A 20,527-nucleotide genomic window follows, 5' to 3' on the forward strand; every position below is an offset into this window, starting at 1 on the left:
GTGTAGCATTGAAAAAAAACACACTTTATTCTATTAATAACAATCATCTGATTTTCATTAGCAAACTGCAATGCAAGTGACACTTGCCATTCCTTCATCTACAAGCAAAATTTAATCACAAAGCTGGCAGATTGGGAATTAATTCTAAAACAATTGTAGGAGAGAGAAGCACTATTGTTATGAATAAAATTGTTGTTATGAATAAAATCAGGTTTATTATTCAGGTTATTGACGTTTTCAGATAAACACGAGTTACAGCTTCGTGTAGAAGGCTCAAGTTCTCTTGCATGGTTCTTCTACCTACTGAGTAGCTGCAGCAGACAGTCAGTTAGCAAATGGTCAAATTGTTTAAAAAGGTAGTCAAATACCCTGTTACACAACACAACAAAGTTAAAAATGATGTTTTCTACTGTATGTTTCCTTAGTAGATATGCCTGGTTGGACACTCATGTCACATCAACGCTCAACCAGCTCCTATCATAATAACTTTATGGTTAATTGTTCCCAGAACTGCATCAGAGGTTTGTACAAGTGAAGCTGGTTCTGGTTCAAACATACACAGAGAAAAATGACTGCATTCCAACAACCAGTTTCGCTAGTACCACATGAACTATGTGAACCAGTTTCACTAGTACCACATGAACTATGTGAACCAGTTTCACTAGTACCACATGAACTATGTGAACCAGTTTCACTAGTACCACATGAACTATGTGAACCAGTTTCACTAGTTCTACATGAACTACGTGAACCAGTTTCACTAGTACCACATGAACCAGTTTCACTAGTATCACATGTACCGCATGCTGAGGGAGAATAATGAAGTGGAATACATATCATAGTAGCCGATTATACTGATGATCTTGCTACTCATAGCTAAAACATACAGCTAATATATTGGGGGACATTTTTTTTTTTTTTTTTTAAAGGTAGGCTGGGCAGCTAATGAAGATTCCCATTGTACACCAGAGACACCTTCACTTGTTAATTGCAGCACAGGTATGCTCTTTCTGTATTGCCTAAATAATGCTTGCATTTTTCTTGTACATCTATATCGTTAAGTCTGTTTTTAATTTAAAACAAAATAAATAAAAATCAACAAAAGGTATGTGAAATGCAGGAAAAAAAAGATTGCACGAGCAAGGGCTGAAAATAAGTGACAGGTAAAATCTATGTGCTAATAAAGCAATATAGATTAAAATGGAGGTTAATATAAGACACTCCAAGTTGGTTTACTACATAGATGTCACCTTTGTACATACAATACACCCAGCTTTTCAGGGTTTTATTTTGGATATGTGTAGGTTAGCGTATGATGATCCAATTTTTAAATAAAAGTTGCATATTTTGTTACTCTGAATCAATCCAATATCATGACTTCAAAGACTGAACAAATTAGTAGTTGGTAACTTGCTACAGAGAACTAGACTTCTGTCCCCTAGCTTCAAACCAAATTAAAATTAAATAAGCTTGTCAATTAAAAAAAGAAGTGCCGGTAAGACTTGTGAAGCCCACTGGGGAAAAACGGTGTTAGATATTAAATAATTAAAGGCTATGGTGGTAGTGGTGTAAAATGTCAGCACTAAGATATAGCAGCTAGCACTACTGGATTATCCAAAATGCCACTAAAGGATAAAGAGACGCAGAAAAAGAAAAAAAAAAAAAAACTTTTCATTTCTTACTTTTTTAAAGCAAGATTTATCATTTTTCTTAAGGGAAGAATTACCCTGCATTTGAAGATTAATTATCACAGTTAAAGTTAAGTGACAATTATTAACCACCGACTTCATTTTGAATACACATGTAGACAAGTATTTAGTGTGAATCTAACAGAGCCAGCTAAAACAACTCATTCTACCAGATTTGTCATGGCATTTTACTCAGCTGTGCTTTGCCAAAGTGAAAATCTGCGAGAGATTTCATTTTTATTTATTTTTTATTAGGCCCCTCACTTATTCAGCAATTTTCACAGTTCCTGATTAACTGTAGATTTACAGTACACTCAAGACTGGTCTTAATCGGGATGTACAAAACCAGCCAATGAAGTTATATCATTTACTATAGATCGTATATTAGGTCCAGATTTTGTAGCAATGTGCAAGTCTCATAAAATGAATCAGAAAACGTACTTCTGTGAACCAAAACAGTATCTACTGTACCCCTTCTATTGAGCATTCTGTTTCCTGTCAACTGGTGAAGTTACGGATTTTGAAACAGATGTCTTGTCCCCTGCCATGCAGCAATTCTACACTGCTCTGTTTTACTGTCAGACCTGTGCAAACAATATGTTATTAAAACAGGCATATTTGTGTCATATTGTGAAAACAGTTTTCAGCATAATACTGCTTTTAAACAAAGCCCCTCAACATCTGTGAAATATTAAAAACATGTTGATCAACCTTTTTACCAGTGAGAAAAATAATATAATTTACTGTTTACTGAAATGTACTGGGCTGCTATAACTTAATGTCAAATTGCATATGTTTAAGACAGGTGCAAAATACTACATTCAATCTAACTATTCATGGGTTTTTAATCTGTACCACTATACAATACCTGTTGGCAACCACTGTGTTTTTGTTATTACACCTAAACACTGCAGAGAAATGTGAAAAGTGAATGGAAATTTCCGGCATTCAATTACGTCAACCCATCAGATCAACCTGACAGAATCTATATTTGAAAGAAATCATACTGTTCAAAGTTTGTTTTGTAGTGTAAAAATGAAACCTATAATGTGGGCTGCCCTTTGCTGATAAAAGATCCACATAAGAATCAATCAAGTGTTCAACATTAAAAGGAATCTCTAACATAAAATACATTCATGTTGGCTGTATACCTTAAATGTAGTCTCCTGGATGCATGCTTTGGCAAAGTGAGAGAGGCAGAACTACATGCAAATCAGCACCCTTAACTAATGAATAATGCAAATGAGAAGTGCTTATTATAGATCGCATGTCTGCATGAATCGTCCCAGCTGCTCCACACATTTCTTTGAGAATTAAACACTGTGTCACTAGGAATTAGAAACAGGAACTGCTTCACGGTGACAAAGCCTTACAGCATCATGTCACTTCAAACTGTAAGGTGTGTTGTCATGCATGGTGAAGGCTGTTCCATTCAAATGAAAATGTTGCAATTTCCCTTCACCTTGTTAATGGGCTTCTTTGAAAATGCAATCGGCAGATGGCTATGTGGCAGTTGCCCTCGACGCATCCTCACAAGAACACCAACTATTTACTGGCACTCATGCAAACTCTACAGTTACATGTCCATTTCCAGCAAGAGGAGAAATCTTTTAAGTAAATGGGTCTAGGCATTTTTTATTTATTTTTTTGCCAATGACAGGTCTCTGCCGGTGTGTGCTTTTATACAGATCTTAGTTACTCGCTTTTACAATGGTTTGCATTTTGTGAGACTAGGTGTAGTTTTTGGAGGGTCAGCAATTGCCTAAGTGCAAGGCAAAATCCTTACATAATGTTTGTGCCTGCTTAGTATCCAGACCCCAACCAATTCCATGCTATTCTTCATTTGAATGCATTTCAATATAATTGTAATGGATTAATGATAGAAAAGTACAAATTTGATAGTGGGTGCCGAACGCCAGGTGAACATTGTTCTTTACATACACGGCCGGTGAAATCTGACGTTATATCAGCTAAACATGATTTAGGCCTAATCTGGGGGGGTTTGCACCTGCAAATCACTTTGAATGTATCTTTACATCTACCCCCAAATATTACTTCATTTTGACTAAACATATTAAAGTGGTATATAAACAAAAAAAATGAACAACTAACAACACTATCTATGTGCTATAGCCTACATGACATGTGTTTCTCATTCATGAAGGGTGCAAATATTTCTAGCTTTCAAAGTCATTTTTTTTAAGTCAGCAGTTTTGATTTCCTGCTTTTTTTTACCTAAAGCATATTATGCAGTTTTAAAATTGCCATGGATGCATGTGAATGGTCAGGATTTAATTGTCCAAGAAGAAAGCATTGCCACTGTAACAGTATCTTCCTTTTGACTTTGTCATTTAAATGCATATGTCAATTCTATATAAACTGTAATGTGACCCACAAGTATGTATCTTCAGATAAAAATAAATAAATAACTGAACAGAAACCTGATATCCATTAATGGAGGAAAGTTTGAAAAAAAACATATTCTGGTAAGTTTATAAACACCCATTTTAAACTTTGGTTTCTTATCAAAACCTTTGTTTTCAAAGTCATTCCAAATGCATTAATACTATTTGTCAAAAACCTTCTCCCAAACGCCAATGAATGGCCCTCAGGAGCATTGACAACAGCAGATCAGGTAAAAGATGTTGTATGGTAGTACGACTTATCATGCTGAACAAGACAGTTTATGATTGCGTTTGATACCCAACAAAAAAAAAAAAAACTAAAAAAATATGAAAGAAGTCATTGGAGCATAACTGTCCTAGGGGAAGACAGATCATACAGTTATTGGTTGGGAAAAAATACTCACCTTTGGGACCTAATTTTGCCAATTGCTCCATTAAATCATGCCTGAGATGAGACAAGCAATACTAAAAGTATAATCCCATAATAAATCAACATGCTAAATACTACTCCTACACTATCAACAAAAAGGAATTGTACAGACAGTGAAATAGATACCAATACTTGTAGAGTTTATATAAAAAATGTATAGTAAAAAACTGATTTTCAAAGCTCCAAAATGTAATTGTCCACTAAATACAAAACACCTAAAAACACTTAAATAATTCTCAGATTTCCAAACAATATGTCACTCATGTACTGGATGACATAATTTATTATTATTATTTTTTCAAATATAATGGTTTTTGGGTTTCCCATAAGGTTCTGATTATTACGAAATGCATTGTGCTGACTGACAAAACATATTCTAATATTATTTTAAGATTGCATTCCCTCTGCAATACCAAAGTCACTTGTGCATCTTTTCATTAATTTTATAACTAAAATCATATTATTTATAGGAGGAACTTCATGACTTTTTCTTTAACATACTTTACAGTTAAATGAACCTCAGCAATTAAGGGCATGTTGCACTACTGTTGGTCTCTCAGGAATATATTTAATGTCTATCTCATAATATTATGCTGGAATTGCATGCACAGAGGAGTTTTTAATAATCTCTTTGTTTCCTAATTTAGTTTTGATTGGCTATGAAATCCATAGAAGCACTCAAGGGCTCACATTTCTCCAGTCATCAGCATTTCTCTACCATAAATTGTAGAAATGCACAAGACTTCTTCCGTCTGGGAGCTTCTTTTCAAAGCCTCTGTTTAACCTATCCTGAAAATTAGCTGCAGTCTGGAGATAATTGCAGATAATTTTACAAAAGCAAGCAAGGCTCCTGCTGAGTGATGTGATAGGCAGGACTATCAGACTTGACAACAACCCAATAACTTAAACAGCTTTTCCCAAGGTGCTTTCATGAGCATGCCCAATAGGTTCATGCTTGGTATCACTAACATTTAAAAAAAGCTTAAAGGGTGAATACTTTTTAACAGGTTCAATGCATTCCGTTTAATGTAATTATAGCTGCTGGTGTGAATTTTATACAGTGTACAAGGAATACACCCAATTACATAAATGTATATATTACAATACGGTAAAACATTAAAAACAAAAAAAGAAATGAAATTGCCCTGTCTTACTTTCTTTCGCCACTATGTTATTAATTCCAAATGGGTTCATTAGCTCTGCAATCAGTATTGTAAATACATGACCAGCTTGGGTTTTGAGTTGGATGGCAGGGAATGTGGAGGCTGTTTCTGCTACTGCCTGGATCGATTTTTAAGTGTTCTTAAAAATTAGAAGGCCTAAGGTCACTTCAAGAACAACACTGATCTTACATATAAGTGGAAACCGCGCTTAGCTTGTTTCAAGACAGAGACAGCTCTCCCCTGGTCCTATTCAGCTGAGACACTGTGGGCATTACTTGCTAGACAGATAAGCATCCTGAGCTGAAGGCCATGAATAATTATTGCAAGTGGTAATTCTTAGCAATATAGACTGGTTGGTTAATGATAGCTTTCCTAAGAATCTGGTGTACATGCTTTTGAGAAGCTACATTCTTAACCATCACAATTACTGTACAACACAGTAGTTATTAACCTGCCCACAGGGATACAACACTTTAATTTCATGTCTAACCCATCAAAAAGGTATTACTGACCCAGCGGCTGGAAAATTAAGGTACTGAAATACGTATTCAGTCAGCAGTCGAAAATAATTGTGTTTTATTGGGCACCAGTTGACTGCAATGACTCTTTCCAATAAAGATATTGTTTTTTCATGAGAAGTTGAGTTCCACGTTGTCCATTGCCCATGGGAAGAAATTATATCCATTTGGCAGTGAAGATTAAAGCAAGAATGGAAAGCTAGCCCTTTTTATAACCGTCATATTTCCTTCTCAAATGTCAGCATTTTTTTAAATGTTTTTAAAATGCAAGTTTGAATAATGTATCCTATGAATAAAATGCATTAGCTGCAAACATTGAATAATTCACTTTCCTAAGTCTGTGTTCACAAGGTCCTCTGTTACTATCTCTGCTCATGGTGAGCATTACATTTTGTATTTCTGTGTTTTTGGGCCTTTTACACTTCAGATAAAATGCACAATAAAATGTAATGGCATATGACATTCTTTTTGATAAGCTTCGTCTTTACATAAATTTTGTATCACTACAGATTCAGTAGCTGAAACAGAAAAACTTTGTGGTTCGAACATTTTTTTTTTAACTTTATCGTTATGATTAAAGTGTACACTGGACAAAGGCACTTTTCAATGTGTTTCTGTTTCTATCACGCCTTTCACATGTTTTAAAAACTCAAGGTAAGAGCATTCGAACACCAAAGACGGTTATTGCTTGTGTTAATCAAGACCTGTTCTTTATCTGAACTACATAACAGTTTTTTTTCCTATTGTGTTGCAAAAGCTATGCAGTGCCACATTTTTTGTGAGGCAGTAGAACAAACATAGTAGCTAATCAGTCATTTTGTGTACAGGGTGCTCTTCAAGAAAACCAACCATTTTTAAATATTACATTTGAATATTAAAGACAAGAAGAATCGAAACTTACCAAAGCGCAGTACGTCTCGGGTGGGTCTCCACAAGTGATGCCAGTGGGGTCGAGCTTCACTTTGAGGTATTTGGTCATGTCAGTCGCCTCCGGTTGACAGGCCATGTAATCCCAGTTTATGCCTTCATCGGAATAAATCTGAGATTTGCAAACGTCATAATGTCCCCAAACAGAAGGGTAGTGCTGCATGGCATGCGACAGAGCCACCCAAAGGGCCTGCAGTGACAACAAACCAGGGAAATGCATTATCTTGTCCTTTGATGGTCTCTTGAAATTTTTTTTTTTTTGTTTGTTTTCTCTCTATTCTTTTTTCTTTTTAAATGTTATCCCAGGTGATTTTAAAAAATAATCCAACTTGTATTGAATCAAGGGCTTTGGCCCTGTCCCAGCATAATCTGTAATGCTTTTTGATAATTGCTTTGGGGGTGCTGGTTTTTTGTCTTACTGCGTTACGTCAGTCTGCAAGTTCTCTGATTTCTGCAAGCAGTAGAGGGTCTTAAACTGATAACCTAAAGGGATGAGGGGTGTTCAGGGCTCATGAGAGATTGCCTGACAGGTTGATAAATCAGAATTTCAGGCAAAGTGATGAGTGTCTGCTGTCTAAAGCCTGTTTGTCATCAATCATCATTTTCTTCTCACACCAAGACCCTGTAGGAAACAATAAGGGTGAAAATTATCACTTTGGCAGTTTGTGGGAGATTGACATTTTGTGGTTATTAAAAAATAAAATGATAAGTGAAGACTTTGAGGGTTATGCTAGGTGGGTGTTAGGTGTTACAGCTTGGGTTGGAATGACTGCATTACTGTGCTGCTGTTTCTCAGGTTCAGAGCAAGAAGTGTGTATTTATAGACAGGGCAAATTAACAAATGTCAGGATTTAAACACCGTTCTCCCCAGAAATTCTGTGCAGCTGGGTGGCAGAACATTATAGCCAGGAGCACTTTTAACAGAAAAATAAACTTGCCTTACCTTACATATATAATACGACAAAGAATTTGGATAATGTGTTTTTTTTCGTTGACTAGATCTGGTTGCTCTTATTTATGTTCTACATTTTCTTTTTCATTACAGTTTTTTATTGTAAATTACTGTGCTTGTTTAGGTACTCTACGATTTGACGCAGGTTTATTGGAGTTCACACAAAACAAAACAGAAAAAAGGGGTAACCTTTTCACTTGTTAGTGCATGCCTGTTTTTGTTTTTCGCTGTTCTACATTTTTTGAATGCAACTGTTAATTTAAGCCATTTTTCTATACAACAGTACTCACACATTTTTGGTCACCATCACAACTGTTGCATGATACTGGACTGTGATAACATAGCACCTCTGCACTTAAGCATTTGTAATTGGATATCAGCTGACAAGTGTTCCGCTGATATCCCATCATGTCTTTCTTCTTAAAGGCATACAGCCTCTATACATGAACCCCCAATATCTCTCAAGCACCTGGGTACATTTTTTACGATAAAACAACAAAAGGAATATGCTTTTTTTTTTTTTTTTTTTTTGGTGCATATGTATAGATATTTTGCACTATATATCACTTTACAGTACAATAATACATCAAAAAATTGACTGAATGATAATAACTGAAGAATGTTATATTTTTAATAAAGTAGCCGGCGCAAAAATAGTATTAGGTGGTGGAGTGTGTCAATCACCATCTTATTTTGAAAACCCTGCATTCATTGTCACTATTTCTGCTTTAAATTTTTTTTAAGCTGTCTAACATTTTAGCCTCTTGAAGTGCTTAACACATAAAACCCACCCCTTCAATTCTCTGATTGGTTAAATGTTGTGTCACGATGTAACACAGTTGTGTCATGTGGTTCCAAGATATTTCTTTTTCACCCAGCAATGTGCAACTGATCTAGTCTGCTAGAAGCGCAATCAATCCTTATTGTTAAAGGCACAGTAGCATCTGCAAGACCGGAGGATCAGTTTTTTCAGCCAGGCGGCAAAAGGATTGTCCTGCATTTGCCTTTCATTTACTTTTCTGCACATATTACTGCTTTGCATATATGACATAGAATACATGATTATAAACTCTAACAATAGTACGTACACACTCTTTCAAATAAACTTGTTAGGATTTTGAATGTGTGCTTCTTAAGAACGGTACTATTGTCATTGCTTGCGCCCCGGCACCTCTTTCTTTACAAATTAAGCACTGGTAATAAGTCTTGTTTAAAATTTAAAATTAAAAGTTTGAGTTGAAAATAAACCAAAATGTTATTATGTTTAATTAAAGTATAATTAGACTTCTTCTGTAGACAAGTCAAGGAATGTTATACATTTCCTGTATATTCTGCCCTTACACTATTTCCTCTTTTTTTCTTGATCTGCTAGAATTTGCAAATATAGCTGTCTGAAAGCCATGTTCACTCTTTAACTAGAAACAGAGATTGTCCTGGAATACTTCCTGTGAAATAATTAATAAGTAACCTGTAACCAGTCTTAAGTGATTTCCATGCAACATAGTGATTTGTGAGCAAATTAACTTTTGAATTTAGCTTGTGGTGGTGAACTTGCAGGATTATTCATGACACCTACCCCAAATTTGAGGTAAAAGCACTTGCGAGAGAACAACTAGAAAACCCATTTTTTCCAACGCAGCATTGGTTTTGATTCTCACTCAAATGAGATCTGTACAACTCCCCTTGTGACAGACGCAAGACGTTTGAATATTTGGCTCCATGGTTTTTGTGATTAATACTGGTGCTTATCAAATTAAATAAGGGACAGTGCATGCTATAGCAGCATAAGCTTCCCAATCTGACTATGCCTTGTAAGGATGCTTTGAGTTTGCCTTGGAGGAGCCATCTTTTTTGGGAATGTATGAGGCTTTCTGGCAACTGTGTTGAATTGTGTGGTGGTTTTGTAAAGTGAACTACTGTCCTCTGAAAGCTAAGACTACCATTTGTGTCCTTAGCTAGATCAAAAAGCAGGACTCCAGATCAAAGCCAGTTAACCACCTACAGTAATCACCTCATGTTTTCTCCAAATACAAGCATGGTATCCTATGGCAGGGCGATTGCACAGGTGGTAATTAGTGTTGGTATAACTTGTATGTGGGAGTGGGTTTATTGTGTGTCTTTTTGGAGTTGATTTGTGTGATTAAATTATTGTTTACAGACAGGCGTTCGATTGAGATTTGCTGCCTGCTAGGCTTGGTTGAGGGGGGGAAGGGCAGCAAGTGATTGGCTGTGCTGGACCTCAATCAGCAGGTGGGCGGGTCTTGACCGAGTGTCCTGGTGGAGATCGCTTGGGGTGACTGCAACACCATGCTACAGAGGGGAGCTGCGTATACTCTGAAGGAGAGAGTCCGCTCTGCAGGAACGACAGCTACGCAACCCTAAAACTGCAAGCAGTGCTTGTGAAGGCAATGCCCAGCCAAGACCATATGAAACAGCTGGAGTCGTTGTATGAATACCGGCTCATAAGTAGGCTATTTTAGGGGACAGTGATCCCAAGTAACGTATAGCGAGGGTTACTTAGTGTAGCCGGTTCCTAGAGTGGGACACCGCGTTTATAGGATAGCGCTCGCCCTGTGTGGCACCTTTTATTTGTTTTTTTGTACTGTGTTTTATTTTGCCTTTTGTACAGCTTGCTGTATGTGTCCTCTGTGCATTACCATCGCTGGTAATGTCACATGACCCCTTTGTTTATTTATTTTCTTTTGTATTAATAAATCCTGCACGCCTGTGCTGGAGTTTCAATGCCACCTCCCTTGTCTCTCTGTATTGCTTAAGCAGTGGTTACACACACGTGACACGAGCACCCTGTCACAAACCCATACTAACTCCTGCTCTCAATGGAAAGTATGACAAAGGTTTGCAGACTTGCTGTTTATTAAAAACCAAAGCACACAAACTGCTGATCTCATTCCATGCATTTAAATGATGATTTTTAAATGAAAGCATAATTGAAGGCAGTTTGCAGACAGATTTTGTGCGTTGACAAAATTCTGCTACGTTAAGCAGTGTTTCCATAGCAAAGCAATTTACTAATAATTGCTTTCCACTGGCAACGAACAAAGTGTTTGTTGTACCCCTTGCAAAGACCTTTTGAAGATTCATAAATGTGGACTTCATAACTAAAATTCCTGAAATGGATGCAAGTGGTGACTTTGAAATAGTGAAATAGAGGGGCAATAATAACTACAATATTTTGATAAAACTGCTTTTACAGGAATAGTTGGTCTAAGCAAGGTAACACAATAGTGCATGATACTGTATGATAACCTAAAACCTTTTTTTAATGTGCAATGTGATGAGCCACACAACCTCCTGAAATACAACTGAAAGACCATTGAACCAAACATGGGCCTTTACACCAAGGCACAATTGTAACCATCATTTTTTGGTTTTAGTTTTTTAGACTTGAGGTTTACAGAGAAGTACTTTTTGAATTATTATCTCCAAATAGAGAAGGAAACTGGCTAGTTTCAGAAATTGTCTAATCACCTAAATGCTTTGAGCTTTTTAATAGATACAACCAAAATAATATAGGTAGGTAAGTTCAAGAGGGTCTTTAGTAGACCAAGGATGCTTTCCTGCAATGATTTGCAACTTGGGGATGCTGTCCAAAATCTGTTAAAAGCAATATGAAGAAAGCAGTGCTGGGCCAAAGAGCAAGTGAACCTAAATCTTCACCTAATTTTTGTAAGTTATAAGAACAACAAAAAAAGTGAAAACCAGCAAGCAGTAACGTACAGTACTGTCTGATCAAGCTCTCCCCAGAGTGTATTTGGACACACTATATAAACTATTTAAAAAAGACATCTGCCAATGTAATAGCTTACTATGCATAAGCATCCAATATTTTTTAAGTAATAAAGATTGCAAAAGTTAAAAATAAATAATTAAATATATAAGAAGTAATACAAATACAACTATAAACACTTGTAAAGTATTACATGCAATTTGTATGTAATAAATAAAACTATAATAATACAATAAAGATTGGTTCCAGATGTTGAAAGTATTGTAAGGTGATACTGTATATTTCTATGTAATTCCTTTCCATTAAAATGACCATAATCTGACATTACAGATTAGCACCTTAATTGAATGTACTGCACTGACTAGGGAAAAAGTGTCATGGAATTTAAAATTTGATATATTGAATATTGGAAGGTCTGTGCAAGAAATTCCTGACAAGCAGCCAATTATAACAAAAATGCTGGCTCACAACTAGTGATTAACAGTCTCCCATTACTTTACAGGCATAATATTAATGTACTAAAAATGTCAGACCATTTCAAGAACTAATATGGATAGGCCCAGTTGGCCTGCAAAAGATTGGTCTAATGAGATACTACTGATACGTGGCTAAATAAGGACCAAAGAATATTAAATATCACATGCAGAGGTCATTACCACTTTTAAAATTCATATCTGAGACTTTCTCATTATTCCATACTTGCATTTCAGTGCCATGGTGGAAGGAACATGTCGTGCTCAGCATTATTAGCAAGATTTATATATGGTTTAGTAGCGGATAAATCCTCAGTCGTAGATTAAGCCTAATATATTCGAGGTGTTAAATATATGCAGAACGTAAGCCTCTGCATTTCAAACTACACTGAAAAAGGTTTCAAAGGAAATGTGATACTTATAATAAAGAGAATGTAATGCATTTTATAGTGTGTGGCTCAGTTTACTATAACATTTTAATCATTGTGAACAGTTAGGGTTTAAAAAGGCAATATATGCACTATAAATGAATAATGTTTTTATTTAAGCAATTGCACCCAATATTAAATAACTTCAGTATTGCTAAATAATAATGCAGTCATGTACTGGTAGCTAGTTTTCCCCTAAAATGTATAATGTAACCCTAACTGTTAAAAGTCAACCTGTTATAGTTGTTTTTGTACATCTTCTATCTACTGTAAGAATTCCAATTACTTTATCATTTAAAGGATTCTATTAAAATGCACCAAATTCCTTGGGTGGGGGGAATGCAAGCATTGTATTTTACTGCATATAAATACTCCAGTTCAGCGATACAATTTGCCAGGTTAAAAGCCATAAATATACATTAGTTTTACATGAACAGTATTGCATGTGATTTTAAGATTCTGAAATGCTACTGAGCGTCTGCTTTTATTTTGTACCCACAGGCAGTGGTGCATGGAGGCGTGGTTTAAAGCTCAGGACCCATACATGCCAGTAGCTGATTACGACTGTTGAGATACTTGTATGCATCTTTAGGTACCCTTTTTACTTGCCCCCAGCAGCAGTATGGGGTGGACTAACGTGCTGTTTAAATGTCTCTATGAGAGCACCTTACAATCAAAACGCCAAGCAGAGCCAAGCATGAGCCAAACAGGGTCTCGGCTGTAAGGCTGATGGGAATTGTTTGACATACCTCACATACATTCTCCAATCATCAACGTTTTAAGAATGAATACAGTAAATATAACATGAGGCAACTTCAAACATGTAACTTATTTGTCTTAATAAACAAACAAACCAAAAAAATATCCTGCCTCTATCTTTTACAAAACACCAAAAAAGATCAAGCAACGATTAACCTCGCTATGGACACGTAACATTTGACATTAAAAGCAATCACAAATGGGCACATTCAGCAAATGTTGATCAAGCTGATGCCATATTAAACATCCACTGACAAAATATCAAAACATTAATTCCAAGGTGATCTAAATATATTTATGAAAAAAAAAGAAAAAAAAAACAAAAACCCAGACAATTCACTAAAGCTCTCATCTCATCCCCTCTGGGTGTATTTTAGACTGTTCCAAAGCCACTTTGATTTTAAAGTGCCACATAAAGCCAAAGCATTTAAATAAAGACTTTACATTTCAGTAGCGGCAGTGACACGGTTGATTAATTTTATAGTCTGCTCATGCCTTGCTTCTTGAACAACTGCCATTTACAGTTTATTTGAAATGTAACAAAGCGTTATACATCAAGACCTTTCATGATATATAACTGCTACCTAATAAACAATGCTCCTTTAGCCTGCCTGGCATATTTGCTTCTCCTTTGAACAGAGATGATCGTGAATATTCCCTTCCCTGTATATTCAAAAGGACTGCTGATTCCTGGACCAAGTGTTCCTTACCACATTTATTCTGTACCTTTATATATTATTAAAAACACTTTTCTTAAAAGGGCCAGGGATAAAAACAACTTTCATAACAAAATGTGACACATACATAAATAAAGTCAGACTTGAGACGGAAGAGACTTATTTTTTCCATATTGATAAATCTATTAAGGAATGCATTAAGGGCTCACCAGTACTGCATTTAATGACATGACGAAGAATGGTCATAACCTATTTAACCCACCCGTGCTAAGAAGACAGTTATTACCTTTCTTTTTTTTTCTTTTTTTTTTGTACCAACTGGAGACATTAAGGAGAGTGGTGAATGCATGTCTACTCAGGGCTCTGAGCATATGCTGTAGTGCCGTGCTGTTTAAAATGGACGCACAACGACAGTGACATTATAAATAACAGTTTAGGAAGGTTTAAGAAGGTTGTTCTCAGGCTCTGGCAACAAACGCTAAAAAATGTCAAAACAAACTTGACCAATGAAACCTCAACTTCCAGGTACTGTAGGTGTCATGCAAACTCTATACAATATAAGGAATGTTGGCATTCTGTTGATTAACCTGTAGGATGCACCTTCAATTCCACCAAACTTGAGATTGCAAAAATGTATAATATGGTTTATAACTGTGTCTATAAGAATAGGACAGTGCTGTTTGGATGACAGAAGGTGTACTGCGTTTTTAACTGAACTCTCTAAGCATCTTATTTTGCAGAATCACTTTGCAGTAAGGATTTGTATTCCCGAAGCCAACTATTAACCAATAACCACTAATAATCATGAGATGGTAGCCTTGTAACAAATTCCAATAACACATTACTACCATCATTGTGATACTGTGTGTAGAAAAACGACATTCCTGTGAAAATACAGCTGATAAAACAAACAAACAAAAAAACCCTTATATTAATTTTGATAACATGTTACATGTACCTGAACAGTAGTTACTTGCTTCAATCGCTGTAACTGCCATGGATAACTGGAAGATTTCCTATACAGTCACATACAGCCAAGGTTATCTAGAGCTGAGAAGGTAGAAATTCCTTCTCCAGGTAGCAGAACAATTGTGTTGTGCACGACAGTTGTGACTGCTGACTGGAAACGAGTTGTTTTCGTGGTTAAGGGAAATATTTTAACTGTACGATGCTATGGGCGGTTTGTAGAACACATCTGTATAGCTAATATGTAATACGTATTTACATTTTTCAGAACATTTTAAGGATGTCGTGGTGTATAAAATGTATCTAACATAATAACACGCGGCAGTTGTCAGCAGAACTTGCGAATTGTTTGCATGTACCGCAGGCATTAATCTATCAAATTATAATGGTTAGCTCATTAAATGCAAATAAATACCTTTAAACAGTTATCCCAAAATGTTATATCATTTTACATTTGAAACTGAATTTAGTAATACTTGAAGAAATAATTTTGTTACACCGAAATGAAGGTGCCATTTAATTCTATCGATAAATTACTATGCGTGTAATTAAAACAACAGAGATGACGGAATGTGGCCAATGTCATTTATTCAATCTTTTACTATAATCTTTTACTTTAGTCAAACAAAAAACAAAAACTGCAGCACAATAATAATAATAATAATAATAATAATAATAATAATAATAATAATAACGTTATTTGGAAAAGCAAAATATATATTTCTCAGAATATGTTATGGTATATTTTACTCTATTTACATCAAATTTAATTATTTAAGATGTATCATGGCATTGTATTTATTTATTTTTTTCTATTTCATATAGACTCGGCTACAAAAACACGAACACCTGCACAATCAACAGCAAGAAGTTTTAGAAAATGTACATTGCGCCACCAGAGGGCGCTAACTCTATTCACAATTGAGATATGCCTGTCAAACAGACCTAATGTACAAGGGTGAATTGCTACTTTAAACACTTTAACATATAAAGGGCACATAAATAATACTGTGTTTGAACTATAACGCTGCAAATAACATATTAACCAGTGCAGGCAAGCAGTTGGGCCAGGTACAGAACCACAACTCGTGTTCACAAAATTGTTAAAATCCAATTTGAAAGTACGTCACATATTAAAAGGTAATATTTACAAAACGTACGTCAAACATGGTCTTGGTTGCTTAAAGTAACACCAGTTTGTGACCGAATTTAACTGAAATAGTACATTTATTAAGTTTAGCTCATGTCAAAATATAATAGAACGTGATCTATAAAGACAGTGAAATAAACTTACTGAAATAATAACAACAATACTTACTACTGTGGAGAGATCATACGTTTGGAAACACTCAACGGCGTTCAGGCAGCTTTTGTGATCCTCTGGGCTGCAACCTTTATCAATGTGCAACAAGTTCAATAATGACCAATCGGTCCTCTTTAAAATAGGTTGTGGTAAATCTAAATTTGATGAGCAGAAAAATAAAAGCGCATGAGGAAAAAAAAAAAAAAAAGTTGATGATGCAGGAGTTAAATTGCTGACTAAATGGAAGGGATTTTGAGGTTTCTTAACGCAAGTCAATCATCCTTTAAATGTAGTGCCACTTTTCCTTAGATTGTTAAATTGTTGGTCTAAGTGGTGGCTCTTGGCACTTCAAAATAAGTGAGTGATCACTGTCCTGGACCGCTGGGCCAGCACAATTAAACAGACTCACAGTATTCCCTTAAGATGATCAAGATTCCGTCACAATATTGAACAGTTTTTTCCATCAAAACGTTTCTTGATAAACTTTTAGACGTGCTTTTGGCAGACAACTTCCCCTTGTTTCACTCTCCAGCCCCAAATGCAACTCCTGTGCTAGAAAATTTCATTTTCTGTTATATGAACACGTAGCAGGCGCTCAAGGGTGACATAAATCACTCCAATTAGCTCTGGCGCCGAGGTTATCCTCTACAACATTGTGCGCAAGCTTCATCCACAGATTCCTTTACTCAGTGCAGAAATGTCACTGCTCATAGAAGAGATGGTTTGAAATATTAGACACTTGGTGAGTCCATTTGATGAAATACACATGGTACATAGATTCTTCTGGATTTGAATTCTCTAGTGTATCCTTTCTGCTTACACAAGTCTGCATTTAAATAGGACTGAAACTTAAAGGACAGGCAATAATTAAGGAAATGAAAGCTCCCGGAGCCACCGTCTAACAGTGCTGGGAGGTATGTTTCAGAGATAAGCAATCTTCTCCAAATGCGAGCTAATATAGGAATTGCAAGTCTTCTCCTGCCTCCAGACGGCATCTTTCTGCTGGGTCCTAAAGGTAGCACGATCTAACTGTTCAAAGCTTGACTAGCCTGCTGACTATTTCACAACCTGAAAGCCTGGCAGTCTGACACTGACATATTTCTGTGCTGTATCTAGAAGTCGCTATTGCTGTTGTTGGTAATTTCCAGGTGAAGGTAAACTCCGTTACACTTAAGGAATCCGTTTTTTAATCTCTCCTAAAACACGGTCACTGCAAATATGAGTAAAAATACAAAGGTATTTTGTTGAAAAATAAAATAAAAATAAAAAAAAAAATATTGGATTTTGAACACATACTGTACAATATAAATATACGAGGGAAAAATAAGTCTTAGAGGAAATTCCAAGTTAATGGTGTGACAACGCACCATATCCTGCAGAATATCTATCACTTGAAAATCTGCTTTTTCATTTTTTTTCAATTATATGTATAAGATTTTTTTTTCATTTCATATATCAACTATATCTTAAAATGGAAAGGATACATGACAAATGTATGTGTTTAAAATGTAATGATGGGGTTGTTCCATGTGTTTGCCTGGTGTTTTTCTTATGTTTTTATCAGTCAATAATATTGATTATAATATCAATGTGAAATGTGGCGTCAAAAGCCAATAGCCTAGGTGGTTTATTAAATTATGATTATTTACCTTGTAACTTTCTTGTAATTGCATTTGATTTTTTTTGATAAAAACCAAGTTAGCAATTAAAATGGTTGTAACGTTAATTTTTGCATTTAATAATATATTATATATTGTTTTATATATAATATATATCCTATAATCATAGTGGCGTATATTATGGTATATATTTAAGATGCTATTACGATATTATTTTCAAGGACAGTATATTATTTATAATAATAATAAACATTTTAAGCACACCTATGATTATATAAAACCGGTTTACACAGGGGGGGCTGGTTATTTAAGGCTATTGTTACATATTATGTTCAGCACACTATATTATATAAAAGGTTTACACCTACATGGTATAATAAAACCTGTTATATTCCTCTTTCCTCAAGGCACTTAGAAAGTCGGTTGCCATCCATTAAATGTGTGGTCTAATTTATACCAGTACCTATTAATAAATCCTCTGCCCATGCAACATCAATACCCAAACAATAAGATTAGAAACAACATTACACAAGTACATAAGGTCTCTTAGTCTCTTTATTATTTGTTTCCACCCAAGCTGTCACTTAGTACAAATACAGCGTGCTCCAGGCAACATAAAACAATGATTAGCATTCAAGTAATATAGGCTATAGTTTTTAGTTTATTTATTTATTTATTTTTGTTAAATTATTGTATTCTGCAATTTATCAATGAAACAGACCTGCAAGACAAAGCTGATGAAAGTTTAACTGAATAAGAGCCAAAGAGGAGGCCACCTATATAAGCTTCGATATAATTAATATATTATATAATATATCTTATACATATATATATATATATATATATATATATATATATATATATAAGTATAAGTCTCAGCATGAAACAGATGAGTAATGCTCTGTCCGACTGATTCGCAGAGATGTTCGATAAACATTAGGCCTACTCATAAATACATGAAGTGGTGCGGCTAGTTATTTTGGAGACGCTGTTCAAATGGAGAAAGCAGATAGGAAGCAAAAGTCAAAATGTTTAACTACTTGGCTGAGGGGTTGATTTGATCAACCTATACGAGATTCTTGGATTACGCTTTAAAACCTTACAAAATATGATTGAAACAAAGCACTGTAAAACGGAAAACAAAAAAACAAAACAAAAACAAAACACGAGAGTTTACGTGATTATAAAATCAAACATTTACTTTCTTTTACGTTTTGCTTTATATTTACACTGGTGTGTTTAGCCATGACATACCATAACACACGAATAAAGGGCAGCACCATCCTTTCAGTTATCTAAACAGTTAAGCTGCAGCTCACTGTCAGACGCCTATCACATTCCATTCTATAGGTTTCATACTGTACTACAGCCTTAAACAGAAAAAAACATCAGTTTCTAAATAAAAAATGAATATAGCCCCCCAACAGTACGTGAATATCCTCAAAGACGAAATTTTTTTGCAGCAATGATTTTCCACATAAAGCTAAATAATTAGTGTTTCCTAAGGGTATATTCTAAATTACCAACCACATAACATTGTTTAATGTTGTATTCATATGCAATTACACACTTGGAATGAGTGCTTTTAACTTACAGTACAGATACAAGTTAGATAATTGCATTTATTGTTCACTTTAGCACCCAACAAGACTACGCAATCTGTTTTTAGAAACCATAGTTAAATGTATTAAAGAAAAGCACAGTTGTTGCCAGTCACAACCTAAATATCAACACATTTGTATCTAGAAACATAAGGTGCATGTTTATAAACATTAGCAATTCGGAGGGTTTCAAAAAAACAAAAAAAACAAACAAACTTTTAGTTGCAGCCATCTTAACTTGTTTAAAACATGGCAATTACATTTGCAAATTTATTTAAAAGTTTTCGATTGGGTGTTTTAGTTATGCAACGCAAAAGTTACAACGTAGACTGATTATCAGTTTACAATGAAAATACTTTAATGATTCCTTGCATGCTTTACCTTTCTCTATAATCCATCTTGAAGCAACATCCTACTCCAGTGAAACGTAAATAGTCGTGTAGGGCTGCAGTAAAACAAACAAACAAACAAAAAAAAAAATCAGACCAATCAGTGTAGTACAGCTTAACATTTTAAGAAATTGCAAAACAGCAATTCTTTAAAAGAGGTCTATTCAGTCAGCGCTTTAATGGACAGCTGGACCAGTTGCTGGAGAGCAGCTTTGCTTAAATCCGGATTTAACCACACGCAGCAGCAAACACTAAACAAGGCATTCCCAAGTGTCCATCACATTTAAAAACAAATAAAAATGCCACTGGGTTTTCATAACAACACGACTTATTGGTCTAATACTGTTAATAATTAACACATACCAATACGTTATGACTTGCAACGCAAAGTAATTGCATTACGAACATGGTTCCAAGTGGGGTAAATACTATAACTTAAATGAGTGCATAATGGCTATAAATCATGCCCGTATCTTCACTT

General features: G+C 35.2%; 1 protein-coding gene across 5 annotated transcripts in view; it reads right to left on the reverse strand.

The window, feature by feature from the left end:
- The window catches only part of LOC121326504 (netrin-G1-like), a 106,189-nt gene extending 88,884 nt beyond the window's left edge, over window positions 1-17,305 (reverse strand). For 3 of the 5 annotated variants that reach the window (XM_041269812.1, XM_041269811.1, XM_041269810.1), the window contains exons 1-2: window positions 16,453-17,301; window positions 7,106-7,753 (exon numbers count right to left, since the gene is read on the reverse strand). In XM_041269812.1, coding sequence (XP_041125746.1) covers window positions 7,106-7,351 — 246 coding nt within the window. In that variant the 5' untranslated portion in view covers window positions 7,352-7,753; window positions 16,453-17,301. Of the gene's footprint in view, window positions 1-7,105; window positions 7,754-16,452 lie in introns of all 5 variants that reach the window. The other 2 variants (XM_041269813.1, XM_041269809.1) reach the window with 2 other exon arrangements.
- Window positions 17,306-20,527: the final 3,222 nt, after the last annotated feature.

Source organism: Polyodon spathula, chromosome 14, assembly GCF_017654505.1.
Source record: "Polyodon spathula isolate WHYD16114869_AA chromosome 14, ASM1765450v1, whole genome shotgun sequence".
Classification (NCBI taxonomy): domain Eukaryota; kingdom Metazoa; phylum Chordata; class Actinopteri; order Acipenseriformes; family Polyodontidae; genus Polyodon; species Polyodon spathula.